Raw genomic sequence first — 21,624 nt, 5'->3', positions numbered from 1 at the left:
TCCATTAAAGCGTTTAATTTTAAATTTCTTTTGAATTCCTCCGTTTATTGCTAAATTGCTTTGATACGCCTCACGCGTCAGGTGACTGTTAACTTAGTCATAGCGGACAGATATTTCTAGTAAATGAAAAGTACTCAAAAAAGTGCACACATACGCAACATTCCTCGTAAAATCCAAACCCAATGATTCTCTAACAAAATGCAAACGAAAGCAGAATTCCACATAAAGGCCGGGCTACATTGATCGTACTCGCACGCGTAATTTTGATTTTCACTAGCGCATCTGGCGGCGGCTGGTGGAAGCTTTTTTTGGTCGTCGGGGAAAGGGTCGTGCCGGATCTCAAATTTAAGTAGTTTTTTAACCGTTTTTCGATGCGAAAACGGCTGGAATACTTGCACAACTTATTTATCTATCAATTACAAAGCTTTTTCAGTCCAGTTGAAGTAAAAAACAAGGAAAAATAACGTATTTTCTGGAGCAGTCCCAAATTGTTTGGCAAAATGCTTCGGTCAGCCGCCGCCAGATGCGCTAGTGAAAATCAAAATACACCAGAGAGTACGATCAATGTAGCCCGGCCTTAACATCCCAGCCAATGGATAGTTCCATCAATGGGATGGATGAGTTTACTGTCATGCCTTTGAAGTGATGAGATGACGCTCCAAAACAGCTCTAATAAACGGTCAAATTCCCACAATTTATTGGCTTTGTTTGATTTATTTTAGTTTCAAATTGCCACTGGCAAATTATTTTACCTTTTAGGACGTATCACAACTTCTTATCTCTGCATTGCTGCACATCGGTTCCTGCCCAATTGGCATACGTTCTCGATCGAACGAGCAGTCGATTGGGTTGCAAAACATTGCCAAGGACGTAACGTTCGACGACAGACTCTTGATATCGAACGTATCAATCGAATTGAAGGATGCATTAATTTTCAAACGTTTGCCCGCTACCGGAACACTCAGAACTTTTATGTTATTGTTTTGCAGGTTGAGAATATACAACGATTGCGAGAGGGTATCGAATACCGCCCTCGTCAGCCGGTTGTGGCTAATGTCTAGCTGCTGCAAACCTTCCAGCGTGAGAATGCTGTACCACGAATCACCATCGGTCAGTGCGTTCGAGTCTAGTAAGAGATAGGTAACGTTGGGCATGGCCAACGATAGGCAGGTCGGTAGTCTCGACAGCTCGTTACGGCTCAGTGTTAAACGGACCAAACTGGGTAGATTCCATTCGCAACAGTATAGTACATCAATACGGTTCCAAGACAGGTCGAGGGTTTTCAACGTATTTGACTCCAGCGTCCCCTGCACACGCCGGATCCGATTGTTCTGCAGATCTAGCGTCTCCAGTGAAGGCATACCGTTAAACCCGCTCAAGTTGATCGCGGTGAGCTGATTGCCGCTCAGAAACAGGTCACTTAGTTGCGCAAAATCGGCACCCGCTGCGCCGGACAGATGAAGAGATAGTATCTTATTATCGCACAGGTTAAGGTAGCGTAGATGCGTCAGCTTGCCAAACAGATTCATATTGACCGTTTCGATGGACGATTTCGATATTTCGACGGTTCCCAACGCTGCCAGGTGCGTGATGGTGCTCGGGATGCTTTTAAGCCGGCTGTCGGAAATGATAAGAGAGGATAACCGCTCATTGCCCTCGTCGAACACGATGTCGCTGAGATACGTTCGCACTAGCACCAGGCGTATTATGTGGCCGGCGGCCGGCATTACCACCTTTTTGACGGAAGATCGTTCTATCTCGACTCCGATTCCACTGGTTTTTACAAAGTCGATAGTGTCCAAGTTGAATGTGTTGGTTTTAAGATTGACAAGCTTCAACAGTACAGTATTGTTCGGGATATGGGCAAGCATAAATGAACCTTCCTCGCTGGGAGACCACTTTGTTATGGTACACGTCATGCTGTTGCACAAAAACTGGAACGCTGCACCATAAGACGGTACTAGCAGCAGCAGTGAAGCGCTGCAAATAAAACTCTTCCTAAAGAGTGCAAAAAATAGATCAAACCGAGGCATGGATAGATTATATACAAAAATAAAGACTAGTTACACTGAAAACATGCTGGCTGCAGTAAAACCTCCGCCGCTACATTACACTTGAAACATCGGTTCGTAAATGTATAACGTTGGACTGTACTTTTGTGTACCTGTACCCACTACTCGATCCAATTTGGAATCCAATCAAAAATGAGCAATTTGGGAACGTTCTCGGCACGCTGCGTGACATGGCATTAGTCATGGCTTTTGTCATCGTACATTAAAAAATCGTTTTAGCATACCAGGCACCGGTTAAAGAGCTTTATCGCATACAATTTGCCTATTTCAGAGCGTTGTAAGCGTATTACTTTCCAGCGTACTATAGAAAATTGTATACTGCAGTTTGTCGAATCAGCACAATGTGTACAGCGATTGGATTAGAGATGGGTCCTGTCCTCAGATTGAGATTCATTAATTTGAATGAACGAATCTGAACCTCAAACTCTGGCATTCATGATGCATCAAAAGTTCATAAATCTTAAAGGATTTTAATGGATCCTCAAAGATTCATGATTTCCAAATGATTTTTGAAACTTTATACTGTGTGATATAATTCTGCAAATGTTAACGCTTTAGATACTGAGGAATCGCTTGGAATTCGTTGACTCTTTAGAGATACATGAACTTTTAGAGATTCAATGAATCTTTGGATATTCAAATCGGGTATCATAACATCCGTCAACTAAAAAATAATTGAAAATTGAATCTTTACAAAAGGTTCATAAAGCACAACACTATGGGTTTGCTAGCAAATGGGTTACTCTAACCTACAAATTGATCACAGCTTATCAACTACACGTGGATGCGTGTCACGCCGGATACATCCATTCATCCCATCCATCCATCCATCCATTCATCTAGCAATCCATCCATCTACTGTAGCAGCCGTCAGCCGATGTAGAGATTAATGTTTAATCACCAGCGAGTACATCAATCACAACAAAACGTACTTTGCGGCTTTCATTTACACTAACACATACACACACACACACGCATTCAGCACCATACCGCACGGATCGGTTTCGGATGAAACCGGCAATCGTCGTGTAATTTATTCGCATTAGCGTATTTGGTTTACTTCACGCGAAGGTGAGAATTAATTCCATCGCCCATTCCAATGTCGATACGGTGGTGTAGCACGTGTGGTACTACTGGAACTGGAACACTACACATTGCTGTCAATACGAACGTGTAGCAAAGTGTTTCCTGTAGGTGTATGGGATCGAATTTAACAGATAATCAAGCGTTTTGTGTTTTATGGGTTAGGCTCCTCTCAAAGAGTGTTTCGAGATTCGTAATTTGCTACCTATTCCTTAACTGCATTATCGATTAAGCAGAGAATTACTCCAGTTCATGGTTAGTTTCTTTTATTTGTCATTAACATCATCATTTACCTAATTAGACATTCAATGCCTCAATTCAATGCTATGCAATTCTAACATAAAAATCTGTTGAGAAATTATTTCCAGAATTGCACTTTTTCGTAGAAACATTTTATATTCAATTTCCGAACATTCACCTGACCACATCAAAGTCAAGAATCTAACCTTCGTCCACTCGAATCCACTGCGTCCAATCCAGTGGTTTGCTGCCTTTCATCGCTACCTCCAAATCAAACCCGGCCCGGAGCTTCTATATTTAGCATCGTATGGTTCAAGCAAACGCTCCCCCCCTTCACGCCACCGCTCACCGTATCCAACGGCCGAATACCAGCACGGGCACGATTGATGGACACCGCCGGCCCATCCGGTGGATAGCGTCCTGGGCACTGCAACAGTTTCGCCCACTTGTGCTGGCCACGCATTGCCTGCCGCACCCGACACTTCCCGTTCACGAACACCGTCTGCAGCCCGGTCGGCGTCCGGGGACAGTGGGCCAGAAAGGCAGAACCGTCCACGTTGCACACGAGCACACTGGATGGCTGGCCCACCGCTGGATACGGTACGAATGGGCGCTCGCAGACGTCCCCGGCAGCGGTCCCAGTGCGCCCATCCTGCCGACACTCGGCGACGTGGCGTATTAGCGTGCGGGCGTTGGTTTGACACGGCCGCACACTACGGCTACAGGTTTGCGTGCGCGGATTGAAGAACCGTCGCCCGGGGCAGGACATCTCGGTCGCTTTGCCGTTCTCGCAGACGTAGTACCGGGTACAGGACGTGTCGTGCTCGAGCCGCAACCGAGCCACATCCGGTGGGCACAGATAGTCCGGCACGGTGGACACGTTGTAGCAGCTGGCAGCCGGTGCGGTTAGATGAGCTTGGGCGTTGCCCAGCACAACACTAGCCATTACAAGCGCTACCATCACGAGCGGGCGGCTGCTGCACGCTCGCTTGATCCACGGTTCGTTCTTCCGCTGCATCCTGACAAACTTTTCCCAGTGAGTTCGAGTACGACAATGACCCGGTTTCGAAAGCCGCACACACAACTCAAGTTGGCTTTCGCACTGGGCGTATTTTACAAAACATTGAACCGAAGCGAGAAACGTGACGTTCTGGTCACTCAATTACGTACTGTGTGTGTGACCAGACATTCGCGTAACACAAAACGCAACAGCTGACACAAACGATCCAGGGTCGTTAGAACACGCACCAGCAGTTCCGCTTTTTTCCATACTTTATGTTTATCAAATATTGTTTTGTGTCTGCTGTCTGCTGTCTGTTTGGTATGTCGTAATAAAAACCCAAGCTCACACCCAAACCGACCATTTAGTGAGTGCCCAGGACAAGCAAAAAACAGCACAGGGAGAACACATTATCGGGTCGATAAATTTTATTCAATTAACCAATTTATCGCTTCAATTGTCATCAGTCGCTCGGTGCCGTCCCGTTTTTATCGGATCGCCCAGCCCCTGAGCAGGCCAGATGTGTGACCCGGACGACCCAGTTCCGATAATCGATCGATCTCCGCGTCGGAAGATGTCGTAGCGGAACTGCTACTGTAACTGTTATCATATCGCTCAGCCTGTGTGCTGCTGTACGACCGGCTGACGGCTTCGACGACTCGATCTGCCCGAGCTGCCAGTCAACTGTCACGCAAGCGCACATCGATTATCTTTCGTTTGGGGTCAAGCCAGCTTCTTGCCTATTCCTGTACGATCGGAACTGTTACTGTTTTCTCAGGGGAAAGCTTTTAGCATTGAAGGGATTGTTTGGGGTCGGGAATGCATTCGGGCGGAAAAATACATCATTTATCAATTCATTTTAACACGGGGGGGAAATGTTGGGGGAAAGAGGGCAGACGCTATATAATGCATCGGAGACGTTGTCAAAGTTCCCGGCGAAAGCAGTGGGAAATTACCTGTGATGGAGAGATGGAGTTCCAGCTGTCAGGTCGTGTGACAATTATCGTAGCACTTGGCAACTCGAAACCACGTGTGTGTTATGGCTTCATGACGACGAACCAAAAACAAACTTTACCTCAAATCCTTACCGCGAACCGCGCTGTATCGTGCTACTGTGCACAAATTGGCTGTAAGCTAGAGAAGGCACACACACACACAAACACTGAGTTTCGTCCCCACGATAAGGATCATTGAATGTGAGAATCATGCCACCCGTCCAGTAATCATTCTTTCGAGCGGTCGGAAATACCCGAGTGTCTAAACCTCGGCAGCAGGGAGTAGCATAGGGAGGGGTGGTAGCAAATTATTCGCATCACTAAACCGCCGTGTGTCCTTCCACAGGCGAATGCGAGAACCAAGCGATTCCTGGCTCACGCTCAACCAACGGTTCCCCGTGTATGGTAGGGTCCCGAGCAGCCCAACCTTTTTGTGTGTACATGTGGCTTTGATACTCAAACTACAGAGCGAAGCAGCAATAGCAGCAGCAAAAAGGAAGTGAACCTTTCAAACCCAAAATGCCCCGTCGTCCCCTGGCCACGTGAACGGAAGACAACGAACAAGGACGACCGCGCCATCGGCCATCGGCAGCGGAAAACATAATCAATCTTGCATCGCATCGATGCCGCTCCGGTGATTTCCAATCACCGTTCGCCGTCCCTCCCCTCAGAGCCGGAATCCGATTCCAATCGTCATCGTTATATGTCCTCCGTTGCTCTGGACGCTCATTGACCGCACAGTTTCGCACTGTGGAAGGGTCTCGCATTCCGATTTGCTTCCGATGCACCATCCGGTCGAAAAGCTACTCTCGCTCTCTCTCTATATCCTTCTCCTCGTGGCGGTGCCACACGCTTGTCGACCAAATATTTGTCAGCTGACTTGCAGAACACGGGCAAAGTGAGTGAGTGTGCTGCTTGCTCCGTGGTGCCGGAAAACGTGCCTTCCAAACAAAATGCATCGCCCGACTGGCATTGCACGTTGTGCGCAGTGTGGCACGCAGTCTTGACAGGTCGCCAAAGTGCAACAGCGAATGCAACAAACGAGCGTTACGGCTAGTACACGAGTGGAACTGTGGGAACAGTTGATAATGGTTTGACATTTGATTTGTTTTGTCCCCATTATGTTTTATTGTTTTGTTTCAAAAATTACTAAAGTAAATGTAGACTTGCACGATCATTCATTTTTTTTTTTTTTTTGAGAAAAGAATTAATAGAAGTTTTATAATATTTCCTTTTTTTAACCTTATCCCAGTGTTCTGCACATGCCTGCCAGGTCTGCAACATTATGTCTAACAGATCGCACACACACACACATTGCTCATAAGCCCGGGGCGAGGTCACGGTCGGGATGAAAGCGCATTATTTTGTGCATATCATATCCTTCTCCCTTGCGGCATGCAATCCGTGCATACACACTCACCCTTCTCTAGGGCTCTTAAAAACCCACACACACACATGCACGCGACCGGGACACGAGCCACACTGTGCCAGTGCCACAGAGAGAAACTGGAACGAAATTCACCAACAATTCAACAACAAAAAAGGCGACCTTTTATCGATTCCAAGGGGGAAGCCCGATCCGATCAGAGTTCAATCGAGCGATGCCAGCAGGAAGGGTGGTGCACAGATAGGCACCGAGTCCACCAGGAACCGGGCGGAACCGGGGAACCGAACACCAGGGGCGAAAACGGTGTGGGATCCGATTTGAGTCGACAAATCGGATCGCATCACAGGCACATGTGTGACGATTTGTTCCGTCTGCAAATTAAAGTACACGGCTGTGTTAGGTGGCCAGCCACGAAGAGTGAAGGTGGTTTGAAAAATGGATATATTTTTTTACTCCAAAGCGCACTATTAGCAAAAACATGCTCACAAAACCCTGTTGTGCATATTATTAGCTCATCTCTGATTTCTTGTTTCATCATCAATATGCATGTTTCGTTTGCATAAAAGCAGCGCCCCAGCGGACTATCGTGGTTGGAAAAGTTTTCTTTTTCATCCCTCCACTTTCATCCGTTGCTATCTATCTGTTCATTAACAATGCATACGAATCGTCTCGCGCTCAGCAAAAGAAAGAAATTGTAAACCACAAAACAACGCCACAGCGCCAAGTGCAGCAGCATTTGTTAGCTAGTTTAGCACAAGTTGCACCTGCTTTAAATCCACTTTTCAAGACAACGGTACGGAAAGTTTCAACCTTAGCTTGAGCTTAACTTCTGGTGTTGCGAAAAAACAATACAGCGCATCACTTTCCCATCACTTTTTCTGCGCCTTTTTTGTCCTTCGTATCATATCCTTCGCTTCAACAGAAGGTCTCAATAAATCACTCTGTTTAGCATAATTTGGCAAACAAACAAATCGACCCTTGATGGCGAATGTTTTAATTTTTAAAATCAACTCTCCTAGCAAGACGAGAGATCATCAGAAAAGCATTAGCCGAAGGGTCAATTTCATTAGGCAAATAGCGGAAACCCCCAAGCGGATTTCTGATCTCCGAAACGTTGATTGAATAATGAGTGCGCAAAATGAAGACCGGTCCGGTCGGATGGTGGGGATTGTGGAACCAGCAAAAAAAAAAAACAAATAGAAACTGTTATTAAAAAATATTATCCAGCCTATTTTGCATTAGCGCTAGCAAACACCCGGCTGCCGACTGTCCATCTGTGCGTTAAATGGCGTTACTGTGTAAACAGTCGAGGTCGCTTCACAGCGTTTTCCCTAAACTTTTGCCCTTTGCGAAACAACTCCTCCGGCAAGCAAGGAGGTGGAAAAAATCATGTTTTTGTATCTTTCACACTAGCACCAACACACAAACAAAATGAATCAAGCGCTGGGCCTCCGGTGGCAGGTTCAACTGCAAACCCGTGGGGTATAATTTTTACTTTCCAACGCTCCATCGAGCAAGGCAAAGCAACAACGCGTATATACCTTCTGCCTGTTTTATCCTCAACGACCGAAGAAGATCGATGCCACGCCAGACCATTCGTATCGGCCACGCAGCCATGAAAAGCGACCCTGCCATCATTACCGCACGCACCTCGAGTCGCTTATCGATTTTCAATGATTGCGTAAGCGATTGGCACAAACCCGAGGGCGAGCGTTTGAGATTGTGGCAAAATGAAATAAAAAAAAAACAAATGCTCCACAACAAGGTTGTACCTCCAAAATGGGCGCCTGAATGTTGGGAGGCAAGAAAAACAGAGCATGTAAACTTTGCAGGGGTTCATGGTCTCCCCCGGGGTCGGTTGCTGAGCATCAAAACAGGAATAAAGCTGTTAGAATGGCGTTTAATGGTAAGGCTTTTCACAAACGCACACTTTGGCTCGTTAAGGGAAATTCCAAAAACAGCCCATTGCAGCCTCAGTTTTCCTCAACACGCGGCCCTAAAAAGCCCTGCAAACAAACATTCCAACTGCCATTTCTCACTTGACATGCTTCCGGCGCAAAGAAACAAAGAAACCATGACCTTGGTCGTTGACCATCGGCGTCACCATCGTCCCTCGGAATGGCAGAGCGCACCACAAATAAGTGAACATAAAAGACCCGATCTACCCGAAATGTAAATTCAACATTTGCGTTACGAAACGTCACCCAGCACAAGCACATTAGACCCGGGCTCTGGCTGGGTGGGAAGCCTTACGGTAGGTTTTTGGGAAACGGTTCTTGTTTTTCACCACCCAAAACTCAGCCGAGCGATTGCTTTTGGAATTCACTCTAGCTTCGTTTCGTACATGAGCGGCGTGCAGAAAGCAGCTCGAAACGATAAATTTGTATGATTTCTTCGTTCCCCGGGAGTGAGCTCTCGCGTGCCGCCCCATTGCAGCTAACCACCGGAGAGGGAAGGCAAATGCAAAATATTATTATTGGGATTTCGTTGCCAAATCCTTAGCAATCTTCATTCGCACATCGGGTAATACGAGCGTGTAGGATTTGTCTAACATTACCACCTTAATCCCGAGCAGCGGGATTTTGCACCGAAGCGTTCTCCTCCTCCGTTCACGGCGCCACGAAACTGTCCAAAAAGGAAACATGACGCTTCTAGCTAAAGCACCATACTTGCACAATACAACCCCCGCTTCCCCTTATGGGTTTGGTTGGTGTTGTTTTTGGAAAAGTGCATTCATTTCTTTTACGCCTTCATCACCACCACAACAACACAGCTCAAAGCCATCTAGCCACATGTTACGGATATTAGCTCGTCAATAAATTCATCTCACACAGGGGGGATGTTAGGTTGCATTGTTGCTGCATCTACAGGGAGGGTTCACGAACTGCAACGCATGGCTGCTGCAGAAGATGTATCGAGGTGATAATGGAATCATTCCAAACCAAACAATAATTCCCCGTCCCTGGAGGGAACGATTGCAACATCGAAGGGGAAACACCATACAAAGATGAAGGAAGAGAAGGATATGAGGAGGAAGTGCGATACGTTTAACACTTGCCCGTCGAACCTTTCTCATTCGTTTCCATTTCACCATTTTTTGCTTTACTTTTCGATCGCAATCAGTCAGCAGATGCAACAAGAATAAAGCGAAAAAACGGATCAATAACATCTTACTCTCTGCCTCACGCTTTCTCTCTAAAAGGGTGCTAATTGCGAACGATTGAACTGTAACCCAAAATGCTTTCGTTGCTCGTGTCACCAGTGTCACCATGCTGGGCAAGGACATTACTAACAGCTATCTGTTACATGGCGTCGTCGCTCTTTTTCCGTTTTTTTCCTTCACCCGAGCGCCCAAAAAGCGCCAAAAAAGCTTGTATCCTGGTCACGGCACCAGCGGTACTCCGAACGACCAATTAATCAAATACGCTTTCAAAAGAACTGCTCCGTTTTTTTTCTCGCTCTCTCTTTCCATTTTCCATCCGGCTAACGAAGATAAGCTTAAGCCTCATCCATCAAACCATCGTGTAGCAGCCCCGGGGATGCGCTCACAGGCACTGGTGAAGAGATTATGCCGTTGGCCAAAATGATTGTGTTTGCGTTGATCCTCGTACAAACCCGCTTCACCCGGTGGTGCCTGCGACCCCGATGAGCCGGCGTTCGTGTGCGTGTGATTAGCTTAAGGCTCTCGCTTGCTGCCACGTTCCATCCATTCCGAAATCAGTGGAACACATGTGGGAAAGGTAAACAGTAGTGGCATGGTTTCGGTGTAGTTACCCTACTCTTACACTCGTTTTCGATCGTCAGCAAAGACAACATCCTAGCGATAAAATCGATTGACACTAAAGAAGGAGAGGTTGTGATTTTGGCAAACAAAACCATGATAATGCGTAATGCAAGGACACTTTTCAAAGAGCCCGCAATCATGAAAAGGTTCTCACCTAATACCCGGCATGACGCTCGTTTCATTTCGTGCCTTGGCGTCTAAACGTGCGAACGATACCAGAAAACCTTTGAAGCAGTTTCTTTCGTATGTTTTATTGTTGGTTCAAAACTTTCCAGACATTCATCAGCAAACGGCAAGAAGGTAGGAAAGTTCCTCCCCCCAACACCGCCGAAATGTTTGCCACTTATTAGACAATGGTTTGTTTGCATTGGATAATGAATGGGCTCTGCATTGTGCCATAAACCACCAACAAGCTCCATACCTCCCGCAATCGAACCAACCGAAGTGCTGCTCGCTTCATCATAATGGCTTTCCACTTTATTGGCCATGCTGTGAGTTCAACGGGCGGATGAACTCGATAGTAGGTGCTGCTAGTGAGGTTTCCCCGAGGGGTGGAACATTTCTTATCAAGAGTTTGGAATGTTTTGCTTAGCTAAAGAGAGGGAGGATGCTCTTGCCGATGCCGAACGGTATGCGCTAACCTGCGCTAACTTGTGCACTCAATTAGCGGTCACAGTTGAGCGGTCCGTGTCCGTGGATGACCTCATAAAAACGATTTACGCGAAATCTGACGCGAAACATCATCACGAGTGGTAGCGGAATTTTGCCCAAAAACTTTCGCACAAGAACAACAACGAGGCTTAACGAGGGCCTCATCATGGTGCGGATTGTGTCACCGATACCAACGTCCCAAGGACACACCATTACATCATCGGCTACTAAAACTCGACGTACGCTTCCAGCCTCGATCTCCTCCACCTTCTGTCTAGCGTGCTTCCCCGAGTGCGATATGTCTATCAGTGGAGGGGAAAAAAGAACGGTCCAACAACGGTCCACCGCTCTGCCATCATCAGAACCTCGGTCACGCTCGCTCACGTCGCAGCCGTTCCGGCAAAATGGCCAATCAACGATAGCGCCGTTTTTATGGCATTAATGTTCACGCTTGCACCAACAGCGCCGCCCGGGCCGGGCCCATCGTAATCCGGATCCGTTGCTGAACGGTCGATGATGTAGAGCGCGTATATCGGACTCTATCCGCATCCGTCCGTTGTTTTTTTTTCGTTTTTATTGCGCTTCTTTCGATTGATTCGATTTGCCCGCTCTTTGGGGGGCTTCTTCTTGCTCGAAAGGGGGATAAAGGTTTGCGGTTTCGTGCAAGTAAGTAGTGTGCAGCACGTCAACCAAATCCATTTCCATCTTCGTTAAGTGGATTATACAGTCAAGCGCGGGTGGACCAATTTGAAGAAGCCCACACAATAGAGTAGCAGCCCACCACAGATTTTTATAGCATTGTGAATAAAACAGCACTAGCTGGAAGCGGGTTTTCCTTTCTACTTCAAAAGATGGATATTTTTGTTAATGCGCTGCTTAAAGCTGCTCGCTAGAACTCCGTTACAAAGAGAGCAATGAGTGAACAAAATGAGAAAAGAAATTCGTAATAAGCTTCACTTTCACGGGGCATTTACTCCGCTTCCCAGACGGTCACGATAAACCGCCACCCATTTTCCTCGTTCGGGCTTATCTAGCCGAACCATTCCCCATTACCATTAGCACAGTATGCGCGCCTCACAAACTTTGGCCCGTTAGCGCGTAGCGCGCACCGGCTCTAGGGGTCCTCCGCTTCGGTCCTATAAACATTGACACATAAAACACTATCAAACACATTCCATCCATCCCTAGGCCCTCGCCGAAAGGAAAGAAAAAAAATCACACCCTCCCAGCTGCAAACCCACTGTCCCTTTGTCTGGGTTTTGCGACATGAAATCTATTTCACAGAGGTTCAACCTACGAAGTCGGCAGTCGGCAGTCGCGGGGTTGTTCTCTGCCATACAGCCCATTCCTACGCAGGCACGTCCCCTACTAGCAGGGGAAAAAACCCAATGTTGAGCTACTTCGCACAAAGAATGAGCAAGCCGCTTTCACACAGACACCGCGGCGCCGAAAAGGACATCCCGACATGGCGTACGTGTGTCAAGGGCAACGCCAGCCGTAGCCGAAGGCGGTTCTGTAAAGGTTCTGCTTGCCGCTGGAAGCCCTTCCCAAGATCACCCGGATGACCTTGGCATGTGTGCCAGCCGTCTTTCTCCCGACCTGTCTGTCTGTGTGTGTGTGCCTAATGGATGGAATTAGCATTAGCAAGGGCAGGAACACGTGAGAGACACAGCGGCGTGGGGTGCGTGGGTTCCGCGTTTCGCATGCGTACCAATCTTGCAGATGTGGCGGTTTTTCTTTCTATTCTATTTTGTTTATTTTTGGCTTGGAATGGCCGATTAGCTTGTGATATGACAAAGCGACAAAAGCCAAGTTTGCCACTTCGAATGGCGTATGACGTGGAAATCTATTATGCCTAAGCACAATGCATGCATGTCGTCCGAGGCGTTTTATACAAATGCGAAGCAATGAATGCAAAACTTAAAATGACGCAACGTTTTAGTCATACAAAAGCAACATGAGAGCACAATTTTGGTAGCGTTTTCTACAAACAATCGGCCTATTTTTTTATCCGGAAGCAGCAAATTAAACATTGTCCCCTTGGTGTGACGAAACAGTCAGTGAAACTTCCCCAACGAGTAACTCTAATAATTTCGTTGAATAAATTCATATCGGGCTCCCATTTTCCGGGGACACCAACACTCCTACCGCACAGCTCGAACGATAATGACAGCCTTTTGACCCATTATCTATTTAGGCATAAATTATGGCACCGGATATACACCGGCGCCGGTAAGATGCACGCCGGCGAGAGCAAAATTACCCGCCAGCTATTCTGCCGAAGTACGTGTGTCCCACAGAACTCCCACACCGCGATGGAGGCGGTGTGGGCGGTAGCGGACGAGGAAGTGGAATTAACTATTCAAAAGCCGACCGACGTGACTTACCGTCCATGCAGATGTACTTGATGCGCACCGTGCCCTCCTTCCAGACGACGGCAAACGGGTGATCCTGCGAGAAGATGAAGCTGCAGTGGTTCTTCCCGGAACATCTGCGGGTGGAAGAGAACAGAAAGAGAGCGTGATATTAGTGGGAAAAGGCTTCAACTATTCGTAAACGGATTGGATAGAACGAAACGGTGACGATCTGTTCGCATACGTTTATGTTAAATAAAGGCGCCACAGCCGAACCAGGGAGATGGCATCTGTCCAAAACTGGCCCTGCCCTTCATAAGTGTCGGTCAGCTCAAAACATTTCCCCGTCGTTGAAGGTGCATAATTAGAGGGTATTCGGTCGGTGCAGAAGACATTTCGAAGACATGTTTTGTTCAGCTCGGAGCATCAATTTCTCGCGAGGCGTTTCTCCACAGCAGTAGGTACCAATTAGAACCAGGCCCGAAAGGTTCGAAAACGAAGAACCGTGTACATCTCGGAGGTCTAATTATGGATTTCGGAGTGTTGATCATATTTTTTTCCAAGCACACACACAAAGGTCGAACGCACATTAAACGTTTTTATGTGTCCGGTACGATCGAGGGATACTCTCCCGTGAGATGAAGGATGGTTGATAGCAGGAGCTCACGAATGGCGTTTTGGTCCTTCGAACCAGAATAGCCTTAGGAATTGGTTATTAGACAACACAGCAAAGGCGCTCTCTCTCTCTCTTGACCTGCACAAACACAAATAAGCGTAACCGTGACAAGATTCTATCGACCGTGGAAGATGTTGCTCTCGTTCGGGCATTGTGAATTGTGTTTACATTTTTAATAAACCCAAAACAAAACGAAAAACTTCCAAAAACAACGAGCTAACATAGAACGTTTCCGTCAACACGATCGGCGGGATGCAGAATTTATACCACACTGCGTACGTAATTACGCACAGCGGACATAAAAAATGGGCCAAAAACACTCCACCTACCTATCGTGTGATCGTTCCCGTTCCCGTAGCATAACGTGCGACACGGCATGTTCCTTCCTTCCTTTTTTTATTTTGGGTCTATCCATGTCCTCTAACGTTTTCATTTGCTTGTACTGCCCCCGACCGCCTTCATATTAACACTTGTGTGGGATTTAATTTATGGAAACAAAGCGTAATTTGATGGTCGGAAGGCGTACTATTCACGGAAAGCGCCAGCACCAACAAAAAATACACCCAAAAGTCACATAAAATGTGCCATAAATAAGTTAATATTTTCAGCTGCAACTGCGTGAGCGGAAGCAGGCTGGCAGCAACTGCGGCAGAGGCGGAGGAAAGTGTATTTGAACTCAGAAGAAGTAAGACGCAGGCACACCACAGACGTCTCTACATCATTGACGCCACATCGTTTGGTTGCTGCTCGTTGGTTTATTATTGTGTTTGGAATAAAAGTTCATAATTTAGTGCCTATACGAACCTACGAAATTACGTATGCTACCGAAACAAATTGGTGATCCGGGCGGTAAAAAAGATGCTCATAAAGATGCGTTGTTGGGCGTAAAACGTTCTAGCTCTGAGGCATATTTTCTAATGTGATGACAACCTTTTAATCAAACAGTTTTGTTTGTGAGTATAAAGTGGCTTGATAACGATTGACGACATCAAAAACACTCCACTGCTACTTCTTATTGACAGACGCTTTAGACCCTTTTAAATAAAGTGACGCTGCTTTTAAGCTCATTACGTGCGTACACCCCCTTCCAAGATGCATCCCGGAAATGGGTCTTGCTGCTACCCTGCACCAGATTCAACCCGAATGAAACGCCGAACCACCCAATTCCCAAGCGTTAATGATCTCATTTCCAGCTGTGAATGGTTTTGTGTATGAAAAATGACCGATTTACACAACCCTCTCCCCGGTCGTCGCCAGAAAACCATTACATAAGTCACCGCACGACCGGAACCGAGCCGTTACCAAGCAACAATTAACTTTTATGCCAAGCCACACTTCTTGCAGCCCCGAAACAGGATCAATTCCGAACTCAAAAGAGACACCACCGTGAAAAGATGAAAACCGACCCACATTCAACCACGCTATGCGTGCATTATCCCAATTCCCTGTACGCAGTTGATTTATGTGACATCGAAGACGATTATTGGAAGCAGCGTTTTCTTTTTCCCTTTCAGACCACACTTCCGACAACCGACGCAAAGCAGTATGTGTGTATGTCCCTGCGATTGAAGATCTCCGCTCGCGCGCGCGCGCCGGGGAATTAATTCTTCACGCCTGACAGCACTGAAATGGGAAGCGCGTCTTTCAGCGCCTGTTCAGAGGTTCACAGATGGAAACCCACATACGCACGCATACGGCCAGACACTTTTACAGTCCTTCCCCTGAGCCTGTCAGACCTGGTAAGGGAACTTCCTTTCCACGGGCAACCAGTGCGTGGCCCAGTACTTTATCTTTCACACTGTTTGAATATTATTTATAGGGCCCCGTCGTTGTTGGGAAGGCTTTTAAGAATCTTGCGCCAGCTCTGCAAGGCACTAGAGACTCCAGGCGTGGCTGAGATTTTTGGCTCCGAATTTATGATCGTCTCTGCAAAGAACTGTCTCTGCGTGTTGTTGAACATTTCGAGGAAAACTTTAAGGAGTCTCTGAGGAGATGTGGATGCAACTGAAATACTTCTGTATGTATCAATAATTTAGTAATCTGTCACATGCTGTTACCATTCTGGAGTTGCCATTGTTTGGGAGATTATAGGGTACAAACAAAGGTTTACAGTGCTGTAGAAGCCGTCATTGACTGTCTATTTGCAGTAATAAGAGCAACAATTATTGCTACCTATTGATTCCTAATTCCGAGAACAATTCTTTTACATTCTATTAATTGAACAGTTGACATGTTAATTGAATGGTGGTAATGAACCATGAACCAAACTTTCGCTATCATCAGTGACCTTGCTAAATATCTCGTCAGCTTAAAGTTGCTACAGCCAACATTGATGACAACTATGTCATAATCCGACATAATTCGCCCACATTGACAGCAGGGCACGTGTAAAACCAGCTCCCTTGGGACAAACATTCACCGCCCAGCGAAAAATCAAATTCCCCCTAACATCCCAACGGCAGCAGAATGGAGCGGAAAAGGGAGCGGCAATCAGCATCCCAAAAAACGTGAAGGTGCATAAAATTGAATTAAATCGAGCAGGATGAATGACCATGGAAACGTGTAACTATTTCCAGAGCTAAAAAAACTCTCTCACACACACACACACAAACACCAAACAGGGAAAACATAATACACATTCGGGAAAAATTACGCAAACTCGGGGGGAAAAGGTGGGGCCGTAACAGGGGCAACAGGAAATGGTCCATTTTCCGGATGGTTTCGAAGCGTGGATGGATGATGACGTGTGGTGTGGTGTACATTGCGCCGAGGCATTCGTCCGTGCATGGGATAATGCTGTTGGCACGTGATTACGATACGACTAGTTGTTACAAATTAGCAATCAACGCTTCGCCTCCTTCGAGCACGGTCGGTTCCGTCACACCACGCTTCCATCCACTGCTCCTCCACATCAGTACGGTAAACCATCTTTTACCCAGAGCATTGTCAGGGAACTGCTCAAACCCATCCAACCGGCAAACAGAGTGGATAAATGGTCGATAATTGAGATATTGCTACGGTTTGCTGCAACTGCCGTGTGTGTGTGTTTTGCCTGATTGTTATGCAAATTTGGTGCAATCCATGTCCCCATTTACACTATCACCTCTGGGGCAAGCGTATGGCATGTGAGAGGGTCGGGAAGCTTAAATCCTTTGCATAACTTATCATCTACAGGGATTACACTCTATTAGTCGCTTAATGTTGACCTTTTGCCACGCGTCCATGCGTCCTCTGGGCAATTTCTTTGATGTGAGGATTGATTTTTTAAATGAAGCGTGTTAAGCGAAATTCAATCAAAACTGATTGCATGGAAAACAGTTCGTTATTGTGCCTTTTTTCTGTGGAAAAAGGCTGAAATGAAGGATGAAGAGGTACAATTGTATTTAATCTGCGTATCCTGAACCTGTAAGTAAATCGTGTAAAAAGCCTTTTTGATTAATGTTATTGCTTTAACGAAAATGCACAAATAAAAGCATAATTTTCTCCTGTTTCATTAACCTTAGCAATCCAAGCGATTACCTACACCATCAAATGTTTGTGAGAAATTTTGAAATATATTTTTCACACACACCCAAACCATACATGAAAAAACAAATGGCCATAAGCTCTACATGGAGCATTTCATTTGAAAAGATATTCAAACACAAACAATTTAACGCGTACGATGAATGTGTGCTGAAACGCATGTGTTTACCTTCTTGGAAATTTCAATCAATAGTACAAACAGCCACCACCGACAAACTATTCCGAACGTTTCACATGATTGCGAAATTTCGCCAATACTTTGATCATTTCATTCTCCAACATCGGGGCAAAAAGAGGCTTATAAAAAATTAAGCTCCAACTGTAAGCATGCTTTCACAAATTTTGCTGCAAAGTGGACTGTATATCCTCCCCCCCCCCACGCACACATCATTCTTCCCACCCACAGTTATAACTGAATGCATATGCATCCAACCGGGAAGGGACAGAACACACAAGCATACCCCCCCCCCCCCCCCCCCCGAAAAAACCATGTGCTAAATATTTCCCACCCATTTAACCGATACCGCACACAGCCAACAGCATCGGACCGTTTTGCTGCACACAAAAACCACATACCAGCAGCACAGAGCTGCTACCCGATACTGGATACCGGGGAGGTGTGGGCGCATAGAAGTAAGCATGAGTAGCTTATGTTTTGCTGAGACCATTTGTGTCCAATTTTTTATTCACTAACTAACTTTTTGTTTTCTTTCATTTCATCCGTGGTTTATGGCAAAGCCCGTCGTCATCCTCGGCACTACTCTGCGTTGCGGCAATGAAGCTCGGGTTTGCAGCTTGCATGTGATTTTGTGCGTGTTATTGTGCCTGAAACCACACAAAACCGACTGCTGCTGCTGGTGCTGCTGCACATAGTACACACACTCACGCTTGGTTAGTTCGCAAATGTAAGCGAAGGGCAGTGCAAACAACTAGCAAAAGCTTTTCCCACGAGGAGCATATGACGACATGTCCTGCGTCCCATGCACTCCCATGGCTCTGTTTGGAGGAGGAGTGAGAGCGCCCCAGCACAGACTGCACAGGTATGTCCAAACAAAAGAAGCTTAGCTTCCAGGAGGGATGCGAAAAAGTCAATAAAAGCACACAGAGTACCATCACCACACACACACACACACATGGTCAGACGACACAAGGAACAACAAGGTGTTGATAATTCCTTTCCCCGAAAGTCAAGTCTATCTTACCACCTCACCAAAATGAAGGCCACACGAGGGACGGATTTTGGGGCCAGATTCTTGGACGTACAGAATGTAACATTGTACTTCAAGTTCTTCAGACCAACAGCATACATTTTGTAACAAAACTTCACACATCCTCTTCCAGATGCCTGTCCTTCGCAAGGATAGTCTCCTCACCTTGTACTATATTTACAATTTTCGGTACACAATTCTTGCTGCAAGTGGTGCGAATTCTACGAAGGATATAAGGTCCAACACTACGCAACCGTCACCGTACCGAGCAGCGGGACATTCTTAGTGTGACACAATGGCGATGCGATTTTTTCTTCTTGTTTTGCCCACTGCTGATGTCCAGTCGCTATGGCTAGAATGCCATTAGAAACACTCGCCAAGGACCAAGCTGGGACGGACGCGAAGAGCACCATTGACCCGGGGCATAACATTCTTCTTTGCCGCCCACCAACATAAAGTTAATAAAACAAGTCTACTGAGATGTGATTTGCGCGTGCTGTGCGTGCTTTTTTGGTCATTCCTAGAACAGCTTTTCGCTGTGTTTTTTTTTGTTGTCCTGGTAGACTTAACGACATGACAACGAAGATAAAGCGCGACTGTCAAAGATCTTTTGGAATTCCAATCAAACACAGCATAAATCAGATTCAGCTTCTTTTTTCCAATCACCAATGTTTCATTAACGAGAGAATATGATGGTACGCGCTAAAGATCAAAGCAAATGTACGATCTGCTGGCAAATGGAAAGGACATAGACAACCAGAGAACACATGTTGCTGTAAGAAGCTGGCTGCAATGGAGAGCAAACGTTTGCTCGCTGTAAGGCTGTGGGAAGCTATGACAGGGACTGCTCTGGCTGAGTTGGTGATGACACGTACGTACATTAGATTGTTAGTGTCAATTCAGCAGCGACTGTTGACACCAGTGCTTAGTAAAAGGTGTCTTAGATACCTTTTACATTCCATATATTGGAGCTAATTTTCACAGCAAGTGTGATGGGGAATTTAACATTATGACAAGTTACTGCGGCGCTGATAACATCTTCAGGATATTTTTATCACGTGCACCATGTTTGATACATGACGTATACTAATTCGCTGACGATTTGAGTTGATGTTTACACCTCAAAGCCTTTTAAGAGAAACTGAATGGGAGTCTAAGTATTTTGGAATAAAAAGGTTTTTTCATCACAATCACAATTTAATAGCATTAATGCATTCTGGTAACTACTAAGAACCTAACCAACATCCGCCAGAAACCAACTAAAAGACCTAACCTCAACCTCAACTGGTCATTACGTACCGGATTAAATTAGTTTTCGAAAATTCCGACTCCATTCAAACCCGTACCTGACAAGGTACGTCCATGTTCTTGCAATCGAAGCTCCGGACAACCCACAAAATGCTGCTGCACTAGATCTGAACCAAATCTTAATTAAATGCCTGAGAGCGGCTCGTATGCTCTGGAAGCTCAATCAACTGTTTGATTGGAACAAATAACGCCAGTACCGAAAACAAGTCCTCTCCAACCGCTACAGGGCCAGCGGTATCCGCAAACTCGTAAAAACCTATTCATGCAAATTTCACTCGAAGCTGTGGGAAAGTTTTCGGTGCATCCCTGTGCATTAATGTGCGTTCACTCTATGAAAGCTGCGCCCCAGCGCAGCCCAGAAAAACAGCTCCAAGCTCAACAATCCATAATTCATCCGCTCCATTGTGTGCTGGACAAGGACGCTGGAAGCGTGGGCAAATATTGACACTGTTTTCAACAAACCCCAGGATATGGATCCTACTACTACTACTACTACTACTACTACACACACACTCAGCGGATCGATGGCGAGTAAAAGTTTTCGGCCTCTGCTAAAACTAACAGCAGCCTTCATTAGTCTCCCGCGACCCGTTGCCGTTTGGAGTGGTCGTGTAAAACTTCAAACCGCTCCAACAGCGCGGTATATCCTTTAGAACCTCTCCCATTGCGCGGACATGAAAAGCAGTACAAACCGCACAACTGGTTGATGGTAATCAGGAGTAGGAGGAGGAGGAGGAGGAGGATGGCAATAAAATTTTGCCCCAAAGCCCCGAAAAAACCATTACTTTCTTATCCGTGGTAGGTGAAGACATAAAGGTAAACCCTCGAAGGAATGTGTGTGCTGGCGAATAAAACGTGTACAATCCTAATGCTGCTCACTTGGCCCCACCAGGTTCACAACCGCCAATCGATTCCATCCGGTTTCAGAGCGCCCGATGGTTTTAGCTGCTCAGTTCCGCTATCGGGAGCCGGTAAATGGAGTGTTTCCGCAGTGTTTCGTTAGCATTAAAGCAAACGTTTCGGTCGGTTGCCGTGAATCCTGTGTATCCTGTAAAAGAAGGATGTGCTTGCGAGCACTTTAAACGGACGGACGGTTAGTTCCTGGGAGGGTTCTAACTCTACTACGTTACTTTATCATTCTCAGTTTGCTAGCCATTTGATGACTCTCTTTGGGGAGACTTTGTTTCGATAGTTCTGCGTTACTTTGTTCTGTAGGTTTTGTTAAGAAGATGTTCCAGCATGGGGTGGTGCCGTGGTACCGTATAAGCTCGAGAACAAAACTTAAGCTCCAAAAAACTTCAAACTCATTCTTGGGCTCACCATTTTTCCCCATATGTTGCA

At 46.2% G+C, this 21,624-nt stretch overlaps 2 protein-coding genes across 3 annotated transcripts in view; both read right to left on the bottom strand.

The window, feature by feature from the left end:
- The window catches only part of LOC1277792 (uncharacterized), a 69,984-nt gene that overhangs the window by 18,964 nt on the left and 29,396 nt on the right, over positions 1-21,624 (bottom strand). For both annotated transcript variants that reach the window (XM_061654242.1, XM_061654241.1), the window contains exon 4: positions 13,600-13,703. In XM_061654242.1, coding sequence (XP_061510226.1) covers positions 13,600-13,703 — 104 coding nt within the window. The remainder of the gene's footprint in view (positions 1-13,599; positions 13,704-21,624) is intronic.
- LOC4577934 (keratocan) lies at positions 598-2,228 on the bottom strand. The gene is made up of 2 exons (XM_001237908.3): positions 2,068-2,228; positions 598-1,998 (listed from the first exon to the last, which is right to left on the bottom strand). The coding sequence occupies exons 1-2, from the start codon at positions 2,076-2,078 to the stop codon at positions 756-758; spliced, it is 1,254 nt and encodes a 417-aa protein (XP_001237909.3). The 5' UTR covers positions 2,079-2,228; the 3' UTR covers positions 598-755.

The sequence above is a fragment of the Anopheles gambiae genome, chromosome 3 (assembly GCF_943734735.2).
Source record: "Anopheles gambiae chromosome 3, idAnoGambNW_F1_1, whole genome shotgun sequence".
Taxonomy (NCBI): domain Eukaryota; kingdom Metazoa; phylum Arthropoda; class Insecta; order Diptera; family Culicidae; genus Anopheles; species Anopheles gambiae.
The sequence above is the reverse complement of the archived record's forward strand: the minus strand, read 5'-3'. Positions and strand labels throughout refer to the sequence as shown.